The sequence below is a fragment of the Glycine soja genome, chromosome 9 (genome assembly GCF_004193775.1).
Source record: "Glycine soja cultivar W05 chromosome 9, ASM419377v2, whole genome shotgun sequence".
NCBI classification, from domain to species: Eukaryota; Viridiplantae; Streptophyta; class Magnoliopsida; order Fabales; family Fabaceae; genus Glycine; species Glycine soja.
Genome location: NC_041010.1, coordinates 3,124,074 through 3,145,216, shown reverse-complemented (window position 1 = coordinate 3,145,216; position 21,143 = coordinate 3,124,074). Strand labels below are relative to the sequence as shown.

The following is a 21,143-nucleotide window of genomic DNA, read 5'->3' as shown; positions in this document are numbered from 1 at the left end:
TCATTAGTTCTGCAATTTTAGTAACCAATCTAGACTGCAAAGGAAAAAACATAAAAATAGAAGCAGACAAACCACTACAGAAGTTTCCAAATTGCATAGCCAGCAACGTTTAAAATGTACAAAGCCTTTTATCGATTAATAAATAACAAAGCCTTTTAACGTTTAAAAATAACAATTAATAAATAACATTTGTGGATTAAAAAAACAAAGCCTTGTATTGAGATTGCATGAGCATGATGACAATCAATCAAACAAGTATTTTCCCTATTTGATGAACTGAGACAGCCAGTTAAAGCCTTCACCATACCCCATCTTGCGGGCAATACTGCACATGAACACTTCTAGAGGCCTAATATTGGAGTCCTCCAGATTCACCTGTAGTGAAGTTGGTGAGGCCCATTTGATACCTTAACTCCTCCTCTGATGCTGCATCAAGTACATCGATCTTGTTTCCTAGTACAAGGAAAGGTACATTTGCCAATGACTCATCAGAAAGAAGAGCATTTAGCTCCTTTTTTTATTCTGGGAATCTCCCCTTGTCATATGCATCTACCAAGTGCAAATTAGGAGAAATTTTCTTGTGTATAGTACGAGAAAACAACATTCAGTTCACTGTCCAAGGCAAAATGAATGCAAAAGTAACGATTTTGATTCGTTTACTTTTGGTCTCACCAACCTTTTCCCAAACATGCATATGTTGTTTGAGTTAAAATATTAATTATGTAATAAAGTTTAGATTAAAATTCAAGCATGTTGAACTAAATATGTAGTTAGTGTCAATTAATTATTAGAATTTTATTATGAGGCCTAATTTGTTCAAAACTTCTTGGGGTACTCTAAGACTGACAGTTTATCCCATCTTCATGAAATTAGTAACGCACCTAAGTTATTCAAAGAAAAACCAATAAATTTGAGAGAGATTAAAAAATACATAATAGACCTTTCACATTACAGATCAAACCAATAAAAAAATTTCCTATCTTCCTTCGAAGCTTGAACGACTGTTAATGCTAACACTTAACATATACACTACATCACACCCCCCACAACCACAATCATTATCATTATTAAAATAAAAATAAGTATATGAGTTAAAGGTATATAATTATAAGCATGAAACAAAAAATGTAGCAGAAACAAACCTGAGCAAAATAGTCCTTCCAAACTCTGCGAGCAATCTGGTGGCCACCCAAATCGAAAGCCTTGAATTTAATCTTCCCCATACTCAACTCCTCCGAAGTTGGGAATTGAGTGGGTTGATGCTGTGAACTAGTCTCTGAAAAATTTCAACCTCTCAAGGTCATCTTCAATTAACTAATAAATATATGAATTTAAGTATAATAATTTATAATTTATACTTAATACTTTTATGCAATCGCAGATAATAAGATAACTTTGATGGTTTTTATATCAACTATTTTAGAAGTTATATTTAGAATAATTTCTGAATATCAATTTTTTTATAAAAAAAATGCATGGAAATAAACTCTACGTATACATGAGTAGAAATTTTATTTTAAAGTTTAGTAAAATAAATTTGGCTAAAATATTCTTTTTCTTTCATCTTATTTTTCTTTTAATTTTAGTTTAATTCCTTAAGTTTAAATTTTTTTACTTTAATCTCTTAAAGTATATTTGTTACTTGTTAGACTAAGTTAGTTCTTCAAAAAAATAAAAATAAATTAGTTCTTCTATCGGTTTATTATACTAGTTTGATCAACTTAATAATACATAACAAAATATAAGAGATATCACATTGTTTATCACGTTAGGTGCAGCAAAATTAACAGAAACTTATACACTCTCAAATACTAAAATTGAACCTTTTAAAATTAAACTAAAACTAGAAAATAAAACGTGAAAACGAAAATGTATTTTAACCCATTAATTTTGAAGCAGAGAACAAAATTGAAAGTTGAAACAAAAGACCTCATCTTTGAGCATGTAAAGCAAAGTGGTCTTGCCAGAGTTATCTAAACCAAGGAACAAGATCTTAGCCTCCTTTTGTGACAGACCCAGGGATTCCAGAATTCCCTACAACTAATCAACAAGAAACATTTCTTTTTTCTTTTTCTCCGAAACACTGGTGATCGAGATTATGAAAACATCAACTGAAACAATAACAAAAATCAACCGACACATCGAGAAAAAGAAAAAGAATGTGCGGGCTTTTATATTGACAGTGAATGCTTCCCATGGAAGGTAACGTGAGAATAAATTTAAACATTAATAAAGACTCCTGTTATTGATAAGATCTTATAAGATACCATAGGAGAGAATGATAAGAATACAATAAGCTAACAGCTCAATAAATTCTAATCATATCTAAATCAAATGTTTGTTGCACACTAAATAACAAAGACAAAGGTAGAATATAAAGTTCAAATGATAAAATTATTATTTCATTAAACCTACCTATAATTTTTTTAAAATAACTTTTAATTTATCTTTTTTACAAACTGTGAAAATTATAATAAAAATAGATAATTTTAACTAAATTGTACAAAATCATATTTTATTTTTGTAATTATTTTTCTAAAAATTATAAACAAACTATATAAGCATTCTAAAATAGCCCATTAGTTCAACATAATTAAAAAGAAAAATATTTCAATTTAAAAACATTAAATATTTGTTTTCTTAAAGCTGCATTTTCAAAAACTAATTTTAGATTTGGAAATCATAAATAAATTTCTGCAAAATCATCATAGTTCATGTCCCATCATATGCAAAATTGCTCCATATGGCTAACACTATTGAAATGGGATCACAAAATCGAAGAAAATGAGTGTTGAGTGTTGTTACCGAGTGTGTCTTTGATTGGCTGATACGCGTCATTGGGTTTGACATGGAAATAGGGAAGAATGCTGTTATAATAACAATTGAGGTGTAGAAAAGAACACAGTCAAACACAGAATCGATGGAGACAAAACAAAAAATAATACGTTACTTTTGAAAGTTGTTTTCATTGTCCAACAACTCTATAGCTTTTTTTAGATCTCTATATAGTATATACATATACAGCTAGAAAAAAATGTTATCTTCGAGGGTAAACAATGAATATTTCTACACCTTTGGAATGAGTTTGTGAAAAAAATATTTTTACAATTTTTAATTTAAAGACATAAATACTATGAAAGTTATCATTCTATTTGTTTTCTATTTTGCATTGGAAAGTTGTTTTCACTTGTCCAACAACTTAAGAAACAAAAAAAAAATGTTGACTAAAAATAGTTATCTTGGAGGGTAATCAATGAATAATTATACACCTTCAAAATCAGTTGGTGAAAAAAAATAATATTTTTAATTTAAAAATATTTGAATATTACAAATTTTTTCATTATATTTCTTTTCCATTTAAACTTTTTATTGCATAAATAAATTTATGTTAAGGAAAAATAGTAAATATTTTTTATTGAATTTTTATTTATAATAAGTATAAAAAATAATTTATATAATTTATTTATTTACTTTAACTCTATTTTACTCATTAAAATAAGAAAAGATAAACTTAAATTTTGTATTTGTCTTACATGGATTAATTCGAGATGAGATAAAAGAGAGAGAGAGAGAGAAACTAAGGTGTATAACTTAATTTTTAAAATTACTTTAGTTAGTTTTTATTGCAAAAGCTACTTTTCTCCTTTTATTTTATAAAAAATAAAGTCCTTAAATTTTTTGAGAACTTTTCTCCAAATGTGTATAGTTTAACTTTTGAAAATGATAGACCATTGTAAGAACTTTATCTCCTTTAATAGGTCCACCCAGATCATCTTAAATTAGTCAGGACCCAATATTACCCAGTCTTATTTGTAACAAACATAATCAGGTCAAGCTAGAAAAATAAGAGAAAACTCTCAGCTACCGTGCACATGTAACAGGGAAGAAATTGGACTAACATTCTTCCAGATTTATTAGAGTTCCTGCCATGTCATACCATCCTACAAGGCTACAACAGAATTCAGTATTTTAAAGGAGAACATTCCCCCAAAAAAATCTTTGAAGATACAAATTTTATCATGTAATATCACTGCAGTTGTATCAAATCATCCAATAAAAAATTATCAAAAGCAAAAACAAAGGTAAATTATCTTCTGATGTAACTGCAGACAGTGCTAGTTGACAAGAGAAAGGGGAACTAAGAATGAATAAGGACTCTCTACTTGATGTATTGGGAAAGCCACTGGAAGCCTTCACCATACCCCATCTTGCGCACAATGCTGCACATGAACACTTCAAGGGGTCGAAGGTTGGAGTCTGTGAGGTTAATCTTTCCTTTGCCTGTGGTGAAATTGGTCAGGCCTAGATGATATCGTAGCTCGTCTTCTGAAGCTGCGTAAGGGATGTCAATCTTGTTGCCTAGCACAAGAAATGGAACATTTGCCAAGGATTCATCAGAAAGCAAGGCATCGAGCTCCTTCTTAGATTCCGCGAACCTCTCTTTATCGAAGGCGTCAACCAGGTACACGACAGCATCCACCTGGAAAGACAACATGGGTGAGAATTCCAAGTATCAACAACACTAAGCATCATCATCAGAGTCATTGCAGCTTGGGCAATGATAAGTGGAAAACTTACTGCTGCTAAACAAACCAACAACGTTTAAGAAGTTATAGTGGAAAAATGTGTCAAACATATAGAGGAATTGGTGAATAGAAAGGTGATGCATCCATATAATAAGCAACAAAGACCAAACTAAGTTAACTTCAAATTTTAGTTTCAAGATACATCTCCCTGAAGGTGAAAGAATGCATCAATTTGCAATTGTGTCTTGAGTCTTAACTGTCATCTAATGCTTAAAAAGAATGATTCAATTCATTAGAAACTCTAATAATTATACTAGTACACAGATGTAGCCATCGGTTATTTGTTCCTTCCCACCCTTTCTCACTCATAAGGGGGAAACAGGATATGTTTGGAAATCAACTAGTAAACACCTCCAGAAAGATTTAAAGAGGTGCTATCTGCGAAACTTCCACTTTCAATATTTGCCTCCCATGAATCAGATAAATACAAAGAGCTTCATCAGGGATCATGAAGGCATAACTTTCGGATCGGCAGGCACTTACCAAAAACCAAGCTGATAGTTGAGTTATACTAGATTATTAACCAGAACAAAAGAGTGAATCAGAAAAAAAAGTTACAAAAGCCAGAAAACCCAAAATATAAATGTTGAGAACGGTCAAATATTCACAGAAGCAGCAACAATACATCAACAAAAATCACAGTAACAAACACCTCATCAGAAAATCTGGCACTCCATGATGAACAAGATAGCATGGAAGTAAAGGTGCTGAATTTATAGGGTCAGTGAAGAAGTCATAAGCCATAACCAACCAATATATTAGAACCATTATTTCAAAAACACCATACCAATTAAATAAAACCCAACAAAGTTAAGCTCCTAAAGGCACTACAAATACAACAACAACCAAGTTAAGAACATGTTTGTTGCATCACAGCCTTGTCAAAAGCAATTGAGCCAACAATGAAACATTACAAAGCCCAAAAAACCTATGACCAACTGGGAGTACCTAAAATGAAACAAACCCCACTTTCACAAACTCCAAAATCACACAAACCATAGCACACAACCACCGAATAAACATAAAAAAATCGTCAAGCAGCAACAGAAAAATCAAAGAGGGGGAAGCAAAATACTAATAACCAACCTTGGCATAATAGTCTTTCCAGACCCTGCGAGCAACTTGATGGCCCCCCAAATCGAAAGCCTTAAACTTGATCTTCCCAATGCTCAATTCCTCCGAAGTGGGGTGCTGCGTCGGCTGGTGCTGAACTAATCTCTGCAACCAAATTTCAAAAATTCAATTTTTTTTTCTTTTAAGAAAATCAATTTTTTTCAAAAATTGAAAAGGAAAATGAGAAGGGTAAGAGAGAGAGGGAAAGGTAACCTCGTCTTTGAGCATGTGAAGGAGGGTGGTTTTGCCGGCATTATCGAGACCAAGGAAGAGAATTTTGGCTTCTTTCTGCCAAAGACCGAGGGAAGCGAGAATGCCATAGAACCAGTCAAAGAGGAACATGTTGTGTTGTGTTGAGGGAGAAACAACAGAAAGTCGTAGATTGGAGGAATGAATGATTATGAATGAGAATTGATAAGAGAAAGAAGCAGATCCTAGAGAGAGATCCTAGATCACGTGTCTGCGCATGTGGTGGGAATGCACTAATATTATGAAGCTCTGTTTTTTCTTTCTTTCTTTCTTTCTTTTTTTTTATCAGTTTATTGTTTTAATTTTCTAACCCTTTCTTTCTTTCTTTTTTTATCAGTTTATTGTTTTAATTTTCTAACCCTTCCTTTCTTTCGCTTTCAAATGAAGCATGGGACTCGAGGACAAGGTAAGGTGGGTAGGTGGTGACTGGCCATGTGTGGTGAGTAGTTGTGATTTTGATTTAAGGGCCTTATTTATGTTCTACCAAGAACAGAGGCTTATTTATGTTTTTTTCTTGGATTTATATTTTGTCATTGGACACAAGTTATAATTTTGTTTTTATGTCTAGTTGTTTATATCAGGAGTTTAGGAATGGTGAAACCTAGGATGATGATATCTTGTTAGTTTGTTTTTATAATTTTTTTCTTTATTTTATTAATTACTTTTTAAATTTAAGTAAGATTTATAAACAAAATAAATTAGAGAAAATAATAAATATTTTGATAATTGATCATGAATATTTTATTTTATCATAGGTTAATTTAATTAATAATTTTTTTTTTCTGAATTGGAGTGGGGAAAACACCCCACAACCAGAAAACTTTATTGACACCCATAGTGGTTATTCAACCAACTTACATCATGCATCAAAGCATGTAAGCGAAATAAGGAACAAAAATAAAAGAAGTGTCACCACAACATGATGAAACAACAAAACTAACAAAGACATTAGCTACTCCATTTGCATCTATGCCTACATGAGCAACACTGAAAAAGGTTCAGGTCCTCCAATCTCCACTGAATTTCTTCCACCAGATGGTAACAAGGATTGCCCCGCATGCAAACACCATTTATCAGCTCAATTGTGGCAAGTGAGTATGTCTCCACCATAAGCTTAGTAAATCCATGACTTTGGGCATGTATCAGACCATGGACAATTGCCCACACTTCCGCCATTTCCACATAAAGAAATTGCAGCCCATTTGCCAAAGTCTCCATGAATCTCCATTAGTAAATCTTGGAATCATTTGAAAAAATTAAATAAGTTAATGTACTTGAAAAAATTGTAATTAAATATATGAACTTAAAAGTTATTTGTAATTAGGTACTCTTATATATTTTGCACTTTATTTTTAAAGATTTAAGAAAGATTAAAATAAAGAGTGCATAATAGTCCTACCTAGATTTTATCCGGTAAAGATATTTATTGTTTAGGGGAAAAAAAATAAAGAGTGAAATGGAAAGAAAATAATATTGTCAAAATTGATTATTACTAAATGTTGTTTCCACTTAAGTTTGTCATTATAAACTTAATTTTTTTAACTTATTTTACCCAAAAACATTTAAGGTGTTGTCATCGTCATATTTAATTTTGGTTAAATTCTTTATTAAATCCACCTTTGAGTGAGTTGAAATCTTTTCTTTATCCATCATGAACTTATCTCTAAAAGAAATCATTTAGGTTTGATTGTTGTCATCACCATTAGGAGGTTGTTGTCTAAGCCAACCAAGATACTTCTAGAGAGAATGAAACTCCATTGCTTATCCATTTCAACAAACACACTTTAGTTTTATGCTTTATTAGTAGCTTTTGAATTAATGCAATTTATAATCACTATTATCAATCATTTTATTATGCTACATTAGTGATCAAATGAACCATCATTTGCAAGATCACATTTATTCAATTTTGAAAGTATAAAAAGGTGAAAATCACCCATTTATAAAATTATAGGAACTTTTTTTATAGTCAATGGTTACATAAACCAAAGAACAACCTAAAATCAAATCATATCTTTTAAAAATTTATAGTTATGGTTGAACCATTTTATGGGCCATTTATTAATGAGCCTCATTACATGTAATGTATAAACGTCCAAAAGGTTTCATCTTAAGCAAAGATCGTTTCATAAACGTCAAAAGACTTCATCATAATCAAAGGTCGTACGTATAATGTCATCATTTCTCCTAACCGTTTATTCATTATGAATTATGAAACAGTTTTCCCTAATAATTTAGATTAAAGTGATAGTTATTCAATAATTTAAAATTTTAATTAACTTAATCACATTAGAGCCATTTAGGATATAAGATAATAGTTTGGAAACAAAATTAGTGATTTATTCATAAAACTAATATAACATTGAATTTCAAACAAAAGATAAAATAACATCGTAATAAAATAAAATGAAATGTTGTAATACAAAATAAATATTATGATAATTAAATAAATTATAACATTTCATTCATATAATAATTTAAATGAATTTAGTTTTAAAATTATTAAATTATTATATTAATTCTTAAAACTATCTCAAATTATGATTATTTTATCCCTAAAATTATAAAAATAAAAATTAAAAGTGAAAAATATTTAATAAATTAAAAATTTAAAACAATACTTTTTTTTATAATTTTAAAGAGTAAATTAATCATTTTTAGATTGATTTCGAAAATGTCCATAAAGTAATAAGAAGAAATTACCAAAAAAAGAATTATCAAGAAGAATGTTTGTCTTTACCACGCACTATAATTATAAAATTTTATTGGTTATCCATTTCAACAAACACTTTTTTTAAGCTTTATCATGAATTAACTCATTTTATAATCACTATTATCAATTATTTTATTATATTCTATTAGTGATTAAATGAATCATTTGTGCTAAGACCACATTTATTTAATTTTGAAAGTATAAAAAAAATCAAAATATCCATTTATAAAATCATAGGAACATAATACATAAACCAAATAGCAACCTAAAATCAAGCCATATTGTTTTATTTTTAAAAAAAATATTGTAATAACCCGTATCTTGTACATGTCTTTGATTTACAATCTATAAATTCTTATATTATTAGAATTTTTAGTATATTTGTAATGTCTTTTTTATTATATATATATATATATATATATATATATATATATATATATATATGTATATGCTAAATAAATTAAATTAAAAACAAACACATTTGAAGTATATTGTTATACTAAAATAAAAACTTTTAAAACATATGTTTGTACTAAAAAAGTAATTTTGAATTTTTTATTTATACTAAAATTATATTAAAATATTTTTTTACTTACTCAATTACAGTGAGTTGAAAAATACCCATAGTCTTTGTCCCATGAAAAAAACAAATATAAATTGGTCATAGCTACCTTCAATTCATATGACAAGTTATAATAGCAGAATTTGTCACACAATTATGTATTTTTCAATAAAAAATTTATGTATTTTAACATATAAATCAATCAAATCAACATTATTGTTGAAGATGCATCCCTTTATCATTTTTCTTTCCTTGGTTTTTTTTGTTTTCTAATTTTGTTTGAATTAAAAATAGATGCAATAATTTAGATGTTTGCGTATAAGAGTGATTGTGAAATTATGCTTAATTAGAAAATACTATAAAAAATATTTTTTTTTAAATTTTTGAATATCATAATTGTCTTAAAATTATTTTATATGTATAAAATTATTATGTGAGCAATTGTTTTTTATTACTTGCATATGTTAATGAACAATTGATTTATTAATAATAAGTATAATACATATGCAGTAATAAAAATTATAATACATGTATAATTATTATAAATAATTGCTAATCATTTTCATTATTATAAGTTTATAACTAACGAAAATACAAACGCTGTCGCGCTTGTATATTCACATTTCTATTTCTATATACATAATAAATATATTATATATTATAAATTTATCTTATCATACAGTAATTAACATGTATTAAATTAAAATTAGAAGTATTCAAGTTAATGCATGATAATTAATAAAACTTTATCCCAACAATTTTATCTCAACAATTTTATTTTATTTTATCATAGTTTTAACTAATAATTAACATTTTATTATTGAATTTCAAACAAAACAATTAGCTCACATAAGGAAATTACAAATTTATAATATAAGAATCAAATTTTATACCCAATAATTTTATCATCCCTTCAAACATTTAATGTTTTCTCAACTCCACTCTTTAACTTTTCTTCTTCTTTACATGACTAAAATACTATTTTTTAAAGCTTCTAAAACCATTAGAGATAACGAAACTTATTTCATCTGGTATGTATATTTCTGAAGAGTGTTTTTTTAACGAACACAAGTATCAATAGATATATAACACAATCTAAAATATGTGTAAAAAAATACCAAAAAACATCAACACAACTTGGAATAATACAAAAAAAATGAAGGATAAAAAGAAATTAAAAAAAGTAGCCACACATTTTCATTACTCTAAGTTGTTGAGCAAATGGTTATCTAAAGCAACTTCATCAGGTGTTGAACGCAAACCTTAAACTTTCTTTCCTGATTGTTGGTAACTTCATCAGTAAATGTTAGACTCAAATTTTAAATATAATTATATAATTAATTGGTGTACAATTGCTATAGGTTTGGGGTTCAATTCATGTATAATTATGTATATGACTTCTAAAAGTAAACATTCCATACTTAAGTTCTATCTTATACTATTTATTGGCCTTGTATGATGTAAATATGTGATTAAAAGAATAAAAACAAAAAATCAGCTAAAAAAATCACGGTACCATTCTGCCAAACCAACACAATAACACATCATTATAACTAGAAATTGATCAATAAATTTGGAAATAAAATCCTCTCCTGTGACTGGAAATTACAATAATAGAAAAAATAACTTCAATAAAAAAAATTCTGATAGAAACTTACCTTGCATTAGGAAAATTTCAATGACAGGAAAATTATTGATATACATTCAAGCTAAGAATTATAACACCTGATACCAAAAAATACCATAACCAAACCAACTCATACAAACAAATAAGATGCAAAAAAAGTTAGGTAGTAAAACTTAAGGCTTTGAAAAGAGTCAATCCATAATTTTCTAGCCTTTCTTCCGCAGTTGCATCTTGTTCATTGCTATATCTTTCCTGAAAAATCCAAGTAAAAATACTCACATACAAAAACTAAATTAATTAAATTAAAAACTCACCACAAAAAATAGATAGAATACCAGTGCTGATGATAATGACAGTCTCCAATCACGTATACCACATGAGAGATACAAATTAAAGCAAGAAAGTCATGCAAAACAACAGTTAAAAACATATTATTGATCAACTTTTGATTCAAGCGTTGAAAAATTGAAGCCCCACATCCTATTGTGCAGTTATATTTGAAGGTATTGCTGTTTTGCAGGGTTTTATATGTATTGTTATTTTTTCTGGGTAAATATATTGTTATTGATGGATTGATTAATGGACTCAAAAAATTGAAAAGGGAAAAACGGAGATAAAAGGAGATTACATGGGATCATGGGTTGGGTTACTAAATTGAAATTTTAAAACCTTTATGTTTATATTGTTTTTTCCATTTTATCCTTTAACTAAGTACATGAATTTATTTATGAAGATAAGTTTTGAAGAATAAAATAGTCTATAAAAAAATGAAGACCAAATTATAGATGTATTCTCTTTATTTATTGTTATAGATTATAAATGTTTTTTTTACAACAATTATTATAATGATTTCTAACAAGCTAAAAGAAATAACAAAAATAAAATATATAAAGAAGGTAGAAGAAATAAAAAAAATATTATGCACTAAAATTTTCAAAACCAAGCATACTTTTGAAAATTAGTTAGAGATTAGAGAGAGATAAAGAGAGAAATTAACATGAATTAGTGATTAAAAATTAAGTACTTGTAAATCTGATATAGTAAACAAAAATCAAGTCATCTGTTATATATTAAATTATATTAAAACTGATTTGCATGTAAACAATTTTAGAATATACAATTATGTTACTATAATGATGACAAGGTTTAACAGATATGGATCGAGTGGGATGAAAAGAAAGACAACCTAAAAAAGAAAATGGGAACTTGAGAGAGTAAAAATAATGATGAAGGCAGTTAAAGAGATGATCAAAAGAATAATTTATGAAGAGTTTAAAAGAAAATTTAGTCTAAGCAAATATGTACGTAAAATCTTTGTATTTCCTTTATATACGGTCATAAATTACAATTAAAAAAATCTGATTGAAATCAATTATTATAATTACATTATAATTATTATATATAAATTTTATGTTTTTAATATAAATTAATTTTCTTTCTAAAACATAATTCAAATAAATTTATTATTTAGAGTTCTTGAAAATGTCCCATATAAATATTTCTTTTGAAAAATATTTTCATATATATATATATATATATATAATTTTTAATTATTATGTTTGGACTATTTCGTGGGCTGTTCATTTATGGGCCTCTCGGTTACATGTAGTACAGAAACATCCAAAACTCTTGGTCTCAATCAAAGGTAGTATATAAAATGCCGCCCACAAAAAAAACCCTAGCTGGTCGCAACCGCACTTTCACTTTTGCTTCGGTTCGTTTCTTCAATTTCTGTGACAAAAAATTCTTCTAATTTTGTGCTTTTTTTCTGTTCTTCTCTTCCCATCGTCTTTTAATTTTTGTGCCACTTGATTGCAGAGATGGCAAAGTCGAAGAATCACACAGCACACAATCAGTCCTACAAGGCCCACAAAAACGGCATCAAGAAACCCAAGAGGCATCGCCACACTTCCACCAAAGGGGTAGTCTCTCTCTCTCTCTTTTATGTTTTTGGGTTCTCTTTTACACTGATACATATGCTTATTTATTTTCGGGTAATTTAATTATGCTTTTTTTAACAAAAAAATAAATTTATGCGTTTGTGTTGTTGGCAATGGGTGTAGATGGATCCCAAGTTTCTGAGGAATCAGAGGTACGCGAGGAAGCACAACAAGAAGAGTGGTGAAACAGCCACCGAGGAAGAGTGAAATGGCACTTTCTAACGGAACCATTAGGGTTTTTTTATGCTCATTTTTTTGGTTAAACTTTGTTTGAAATCAACGTTCAGCAGTATAATTAATTTGTTTACAGAGAATGCAGTACTTTTATAGCAATTTTCCTGGTTTCTACTGAAAACCCTTCAATTACTTTTTATTATCAATGGAATGTTAATGTGTTTTGTGTTTTTTAGTCATTGCTAATTGCCTATGGCTATGCTCATGTGTGGGAATTGGATCTTGACTTTGCTGTTTTTAGTGCTGGAAAGAAAAAAAGGAGTTAGCTTTTGCTCTTAATGTTTAGCTTAACACTACATCATCATGCTTTTGGTTCTAGTTTTAATTGGGAAGAATCTTGGATTTTCGTATCTTTTTTTTTTGGATGGGCAAAATGTTAATTGTTAGAATGCTAGTAGAAGGGATTTGAATCCTCAATCTCGCCCTTTCCTTGTCCCTTCAACCACCAAGCCAACCTTTCTCTTGGTTTTTTATATCTTGACATAGATCTAAAAGAGAAAAAACTGAACGGCCCTGGCTGATTTTAGGGTGTGTTTGGAAATCTTTTTTTATCCATGTCAAATGGATGTTTTACACTTCCAATGCGTAAACATAGAAACAAGGTGAATGTTGGATTGGTGATGAATAATATCCAAACACATTTGTCTTTCATAAAGAAGTGTGTTTGCAATTTTTGCTGACAGAAGTAAGCGAATAGATCTTATGTTTACCTATCAAATTGGCAGTTATGATCTTTGAATGGATGTATTTAGGGTTACTTTTGACAATCTCCCTCCTCTGCCCGAACTTATTAGTTACAGTTTAGATTTAGAGGATATAATGTGAATCAGATCCCTTTCCTAGCAACTGATAAAAAAAAACAAAGCCATTTCCTAGCATATTATAGGTAGATAGGTCAAACGAAGGCTTGTATAAACCACTTGTGTGTGGTTTATTGTGGATATACACTTATAGACCCTCAAACTCATCTCACCCACGGCCATATGGTGCACCTTCACTACAGTTTTTTTCTTCTTTTACCCACTAACTCCTTTTTTGTTTTTTTGTCATGCACCAGAAAAGAAAAACTTGCTGCTCTCTTATGTTGGGGTGATTTCCAGTGGAGGCCACCCTCCCCTGCAGTTTTTTTAATTTATTTTTACATTTTTTAATTCGGGCTCTTCTATTGTTCTTTTTAAAATTTTAATATGAGCAAGGGCTGTGATGACTGAGAACATTCCTCGATTCTGATAAGGACCAAAGCAAGTTGTTTGGTCTGTGATGACAATGTTTGTGCGTGTCTGAGCCTCTAACATCTCCTTTCAACTTATGTTTAACTGTTAGAACTTAGAACTCATTGCACATCTTTGCTATAAACGATTTAAGCTCATTTATTTCTTGAATGTTTTTTTTCTGATATGCATTGTAAGCTGATTGATACAGTGCATCCCTTCTACAAGAAGACAATTGAAAAACAAATTAAAAAAGAATTTGACAAATCCAGTAACTCTTGAAAAAACATCTGCTATAAATGATTGTGAAGGATTTAGAACTGCGTTCCAAACACATCATCTGGGGCATTCTACTAGTGGCTCGAGCAGCAACTATTGTTAAATGGTTGATGTTGAAATTCTACAAGTTTACTTCTAACCTTGTCGTTTGAGCACTCAATGTGGGGTTCTTATATGAAAAATATGGAATTATTAAAGATGAAACTACAATTTATTTATTGGGTTCATATGTTTTAGATTTTTAATATGATTTAATTTGAGTTGCTATTAGTAAATTGCATTTGGAAATGGTATTTTGAATGCTTGTTTAGGAATTTTTTTATTGGGATTGGGATAGTGAAATTAAATCACTTTTTTTTCAATTATAAATGTGAATTTTTTTACCATACTCTTATTTGCTTTTTAATATAATTTCTAATATTGCATTAGTTTATGAAGAAATTATAAATTGGCTTTTCGAAACAAAACTATGGTAAAAAAAATTCTATTATAAATTTATGTTTTAAAACTTTTTTAACAACCAAACATAAATTTTTTAACGTTTTTCAGTTACGAAATGAAAGAGGATAGAGGAATGTGAGTATCCGAAAAAGATAATCACAATTCACAAGGGATCATATCTTTAAATTGTTTTCCACATTATCCAATCGAATACGATAAATAATAAATCTATAATTAGAATATGAGGAACACAATCCTTGTTTTTATCTTTTATTAATAAACAATTTATAGATTAACACATGACACAGCATAACCATCTTGATCATATCATGAACTCGTGGTCCTTGAGCTTCTTCTTGCCATACAATGATTGGAAAGATCAATGATAACAGCAGGGAGACAAGAAACAAGAGAACAAAATTGCTTTATCTAGTGGACTGTGTTATTGGGTCAACAGGGTTATTTCATGAGAAACCTTACAAGAAAAATTGACAGTTCATGTACATGTTCAATCAAAACTGAAGCACTGAGAAATAGACTACACTCTCACAGGCCTTCGAACAAGAAGCATCTTGACTACACCTTGGAGGAAACGAGTTTCTAAAGCGCAAAAATAACGAATATAATCTTTGCTGGACACAAAAGTATGCCAAGAAAATAATATATCGACATTCATCCCATTCGGAGATCATTGGTGAGACTCCTTCAATGGTTCCCTTCTTTTACAGGATACTGAATGTGTTGAAGTATTCAGCCAGAAGATGTGAAATGCATTGAAACTCCGTTGTACAGGAAACTCTCTTGTAAAGCAGATACTTAAGGAAGATTAAACTGCAACAGCTTCCTTTACTGGCTCAGAAGCTTGTGCTTTAACCTGCTTTAATAATTGAATAGGGGAGCACGTGTTAAAGCACCGGCTATAACTAACTATTTGTGTGTTAGTTCGTGCAAGTCTGGAAGTAAATAATGGATACTTCACCTTTGCTGATTTAAATAGCTCATCAAGCACCTCAGACAAAGTCGGATGAGCATGAACTGCAAATTTTATATCCTGCATTGTGGCACAACAACGTTGGGAGTTACCATAGACAGGGATAAAAAGTTTCTTGTGGCTATAAACAGGTAATTCATCAACAAAAATGGACCAAGATGTATTACTAACTACATCCCAGGCTCTCATATGTGACAGCTATGGTAGGAAAATTCACCTGAATGTGTGATCCTAGTGCTATTGCATTGGATGCCTCGTGGATGAGATCAGCAGCATGCAACCCAAATATATGGACTCCCAATATCTCTCCAGTGTCAGGTCTGTATATCAACTGCATGAAAACAGCTTAAAAATAGTTAGTAAACAATGAGACAAGTAAAGAACAACAACAATGCACCTAGAGAAAAGCATAAGAGTGAATACGGTCAAGAAGTAAACCAGGACTGCCTGCTCTAAACCAAATAGTATTGATATCACCTAAGTAATGATTCCTTAGTAGATAACTCATTGTCAGCATCTAATTGCTAGCTCCAATTTCTTTAGAGTGTATTTGGATAAGGAAATTTAAAATTTTGAGAAATTTTAAATTTTAAGAATTTCAAATACTTCAATTGAAATTCTTTCATTTTCAAAATTGTGTTTGGATAAAAAAAATTAAAATTTTTAGAGTAAAAGAAAATGAATGCAAAGAGAATAAAATATATGATTGGTGTGCTTCTAAAAAGAAGAATACTAATGCTGCAGGGGGAGTTATAGGGGAACCGGGACACGGCGGCATACATCACCACACCCGACCACAACATTTAGTCAACGACGCAAGGCATGACCTAGGCCCTCCGCACCGGCGAGCATCTTCACCGCGTGATGGGCAGTGATGGCTGCTCCCTGACTGGCGAGTGTAGTTCTATGTGTCCTCCTACGCCCGCACCCATGGACGCGGAGTTTAGCCGGTGTTTCTTGAAGAAGAGAATCATCAGTGTAAGAGAAGAGTCGTGAGTTCGAGAACGGAATTTCGAAAACTTTCATGTGAAAGAGAGGATGAAGGTTATAAAAGAAATACGTAAACATTTTGGAAGGTTCTTCTATCAAGAAGAGAATTTCAATTTTTCACATTTTAGAAGAAAATTAAAATTTCACATTTTTATATATTTAAAATTCTATTTTAAAATTTCAAAAATTTAAATTCTTCATAAAAAAAATCCAAATAATAAATTTTAGATTAAAGAAATTTAAATTCTCTGATAAATTATTTTTCTCAATTAAAATTTTCTATCCAAACGAACTCTTAGATTATTTTTGAGTGACCAAGAGTCTCGTGTTGGGATGTAAGGGGGAGAAGGTATGTGGAGGGACCCAATCTCTCACTTCCAGGAGCATAATCCTGATCTTTGGAGGGTCCATAATAATGTTTGGGTAGTAGTTTGACCAAATTAATTCTTAAATTTTTCAAGGTTGTAAGATGGTTACAAGATCTAGACTACAAAATCAATTTTAGCAAGGGGGATCCAGTAATTTTTCGAAAAACATCCCTATATTAATCACACTTCAAAATCATTGCACTTTACAACGCCCGAAAAAATTTAAAAAACCAAATGTTTTAAAACCATTTCCTCTACAATCTAACCCAAACAATCACTTTATAAGCTTTTGTACAAGAACAGTATCAAGGGAAAGATACAGAAATATAACCTTGGCAAGACCCTCCCCTTCGTTTTCAGCTAAGGCCTTTGTGTTAGCTTTAAAACTTGTTTTGGCAACACTTACTTCAAAACCCTCCTTTTCAGCTTTCTCCCTTGCTTGAGGCTGCATATATAATGTTTGATCATAATCCATGAGTTCATATGAGTGAGGGACAATGAGTAATTTTAATATATATATAATATAAGGGGGTAACAGATCAGAAGAACAGAGGAAGGGACAGTTAGCCATGTGCACAGAAGAATGAAACATGCAGCAGTGGGTGGAGGAAGAGAAGAAACATCAACGAAAAGAAAATATGATATACCTCAGTCAATCCAACCATGCTGATTTCAGGATGAGTGAAACAAGCAGCTGGTATGCTTAAATGATTGAGCACGTGATCTCTTCCAGTGACTTGTTCAACCACTTTCCAACAACAATATTTTCATTAAGTGAATGGAAGCAAAGGACTCAAATATTAGTAGCAAAATTACATTACTTGCTTCTTACCTGAAATTCCTTGTGCACTGGCAGCATGAGCAAGCATCATCTTGCCATTTGCATCACCAATGCAATACAAATGAGGAACCTATCATTCCATACTCTAAATCAGTAACAATGTGTCAGACCAAGAAAAAAAATTATGTATTCATGAAACAATTGAAACAAACCAGGTTTCCATTTGCATCAAGTACTCTCATGCGCTCATCCACAGGAACAAAACCACGCTGTGTTACAACATCAATCTGCAGGAACATGTAAAGAAAAATATCCAATCACTTCCTTTGAGGAAAACATTTTATCCTAAAGACATTTCAGCTAGAAAGACATACATTCTCCAATCCAAGACCTTGTGTAAATGGAGCCCTTCCTGTTGCTATTAGTGCAGCATCCACCTATAGCATAACAGAAGCAGCGGCTTGTAAAAATTCAGTAATTAAATATGCAGATAGAGGCATCACGCATGCGTGTGTGTATACATACATATATATAGTTATGTACATAAATGGATGGACGAATAAATAGATGGATGAATGGATAGATATGTAAAATGTGATCTATAAATATAATTGACATTTTTCAGATAGTTACAACTTGCAATGGTACTGCACTTGTAAATCCTATCCGTAACACTACAAATGTTCAAGGATTTCAGCTTGCACTACTAAATTCAATGGAGATACAGAAGCCTCTAGCTCCTAAAGATAAGCACATTCAAATGTAAATTTAGAAAAGCTGGAAGGCGAAATCCTTGAACATTAACATTAACCACTTCTGCCCCAGTTATGCATCAGTCACTGAATTGTCTGCCTGCGCAGAGCTATATGTACCTGTACTGTTGTATGGTTCTCTCTATGCTATATTCAAGGTGAGTATATTAACCACTTGAATTTTGAAAATGTGATCTGAGTTCATTACAAGGTCTCTGATACCATGAGAGCATGTTGTATTAAGAGTGTCCTACTATGCATATGACAAAAGGTAACTACTAAATAGTCTGACTAATTCTGTATGAGTTTGCTCCCTGGTCACATGTTCTCCAATCAACCTTTACCAATTAGTATTTCTGTGGGAGAGTTTTTAACAGTAATAACAAAATGATTAATTAAAAGCCTTCAGGAAAAAAGGTACCTCTAAACTGTCCTTTTGTTCCTTGGTCTTTGCATCAATGAGCTCAATTGTGACAGGTTTTCCATCTCTTGCAGGAGTGATCTATATAGAAAACATGATGATGGAAAATTCAAAGTAGCTACCCAACAAAAATTTATATGAGAAATTACCAGATGTAGTTACCTTGGATGCAAAAACTCCAGTATGATAGTCAATATTCCGGGGATTTATGAGAACCCTCTGAGCCAACTTGCTAATTTCAGGATCAAATCCCGGCATGAGCTGGTCTAAAGCTTCAATAAAAGTAACCTGCAGAGTACCATTATTACCAACTTTTCAAACAGTAAAACTATATCCCTTCTGCAGAGCTTCAATACAACTATATCCCTTCTGCACAAATAAGGTTTCCAACTTTTCAAACAATGAAATAATATATAAAACTTTCAAACATCATAAAAAATAAAAATGCCTTTGGTATTATTAAAACTTGTCACGTACTTTAAACAAGAACCAGCAGACATGTGAGAATAAAATGCCTTTGGTTCCCATGCATATATGTGTTATGTTGTAATCTAGTCCATTATTAAATTTACGAGCTATTATTACATTTTAAAATTATTATAAATTACATGTACTAGTGGCTCTGAAAAAGAGGATGGGTATGAAACCAAATAGAATGACATGAAGTTTATAGTTTAATTTATTTTTGGATCAACTTTATCTTTCTAAACATCATCCATGCATCGAAATATTAAATATTTTAGAGGGAATAAAATTTGGAACAGTATAAACCAATAGGAAAGCTTTAGATGTGTATGCATTCCATGTAAAAAACTACAAAAAAACTTAAAAAGTTTAGTACATGAGTAATAAGATAATATTGTTAAAACTCAAAATAGCATAAGCTTGACTTACTTTTTTGTCCATTCTTTCAAGTTGTACACTAAATTCTTTAGGTCTATAGAGGGAGAAACATATAGGTAGCTGGTTCATATCAAACGGATTTTTTTTTTAAAGTCAAGCGTTTAAAATATAATAAGCAGTAAATCATAAAAAAGAATCAAGTTAACTGGTAATTTTCTTTTTGAGAGGAGTTAGACGATTTCATTACATATTTAAAAATTTCTCGATAATCGTCAATTTACAAAAAGAAAATTAAATTTTACAATTAAAAATTAGGAGATCAAAATCATACATTTGAAAAATTAAGAGATAAAAATTATAATTTAATCCTCTTGAAACAACGTTAAATTAATTATCTAATATATTTTTATTATTTTTAAATTTCAATTATCACATGTTAAACTCACTTTGCTATTAATAAATAATTATATAGTATTAAAATAGTTATTAAATATTATATTGATAAAGTTAAATAATTATTTAAGAAAAAATTCATTAAAGAAAAATAATTAAATTATAAATCATCTAAACAAGCCAAGTTTAAATTTAAAATTTCTTAAGTCCAAATTTTTTATTAGGCTAGATTAAATAAATGAGTCAAATTTGAAACATTAATTTTTTTCATAAGTCAAGTTCAAGCTTTAAGAGTTCAATTTGGTTCCACTTGTTATACTTGATAAATGATGCTCATGCTCAAAATGCATATGCAACTATCTTGTAAAATTTAAATTCAAATTCATAAAAAATAATAGATCAGTTTGCTTAAATTTTTAAAAATGATTTAAAAAAACACTTATATAATAAGTAAGCTTGTTTAATTTTTGTTTTAAAAAAAATGCTTTTGTAAGATGTTTCTTAAAAAACAAAAAAACTAATTATTTTAGGTAAAACAATTTAGATAAACACATAAAAAATTAGAAATTACTTATTTTATTTGAAAAACACTTATTTTAAAAAATAAACTTAAACAAACCAGTCCAGAATTTATTTAACAATTAAATAA

General features: G+C 30.0%; 3 protein-coding genes, 2 non-coding genes and 1 pseudogene across 5 annotated transcripts; 2 read left to right on the top strand and 4 right to left on the bottom strand.

Moving 5' to 3' along the window:
* Window positions 1-264: 264 nt before the first annotated feature.
* LOC114425716 lies at window positions 265-2,064 on the bottom strand (annotated as a pseudogene).
* A 1,805-nt stretch (window positions 2,065-3,869) lies between these two features.
* On the bottom strand, window positions 3,870-6,331 carry LOC114425604 (GTP-binding protein SAR1A). Its single transcript, XM_028392543.1, has 3 exons — window positions 5,913-6,331; window positions 5,673-5,804; window positions 3,870-4,480 (listed from the first exon to the last, which is right to left on the bottom strand). Exons 1-3 carry the CDS (start codon window positions 6,039-6,041, stop codon window positions 4,160-4,162), a joined length of 582 nt encoding a protein of 193 aa, XP_028248344.1. The 5' UTR covers window positions 6,042-6,331; the 3' UTR covers window positions 3,870-4,159.
* LOC114369038 lies at window positions 4,910-5,033 on the bottom strand. Its single transcript, XR_003657500.1, has one exon. It is a non-coding gene; the product is annotated as a small nucleolar RNA snoR83 (small nucleolar RNA).
* Window positions 6,332-12,463: 6,132 nt separating the features above from the next.
* Window positions 12,464-13,203, top strand: LOC114367035 (60S ribosomal protein L29-1). The gene is made up of 3 exons (XM_028324119.1): window positions 12,464-12,564; window positions 12,669-12,772; window positions 12,914-13,203. The coding sequence occupies exons 2-3, from the start codon at window positions 12,671-12,673 to the stop codon at window positions 12,995-12,997; spliced, it is 186 nt and encodes a 61-aa protein (XP_028179920.1). The 5' UTR covers window positions 12,464-12,564; window positions 12,669-12,670; the 3' UTR covers window positions 12,998-13,203.
* A 1,016-nt stretch (window positions 13,204-14,219) lies between these two features.
* On the top strand, window positions 14,220-14,313 carry LOC114369043. Its single transcript, XR_003657504.1, has one exon. It is a non-coding gene; the product is annotated as a small nucleolar RNA snoR126 (small nucleolar RNA).
* A 959-nt stretch (window positions 14,314-15,272) lies between these two features.
* On the bottom strand, window positions 15,273-19,758 carry LOC114367743 (dihydrolipoyl dehydrogenase 2, chloroplastic-like). The gene is made up of 11 exons (XM_028324936.1): window positions 19,749-19,758; window positions 19,421-19,569; window positions 19,259-19,339; window positions 18,460-18,522; window positions 18,298-18,372; window positions 18,137-18,215; window positions 17,952-18,052; window positions 17,636-17,749; window positions 16,164-16,277; window positions 15,935-16,006; window positions 15,273-15,829 (listed from the first exon to the last, which is right to left on the bottom strand). The coding sequence occupies exons 1-11, from the start codon at window positions 19,756-19,758 to the stop codon at window positions 15,782-15,784; spliced, it is 906 nt and encodes a 301-aa protein (XP_028180737.1). The 3' UTR covers window positions 15,273-15,781.
* Window positions 19,759-21,143: the final 1,385 nt, after the last annotated feature.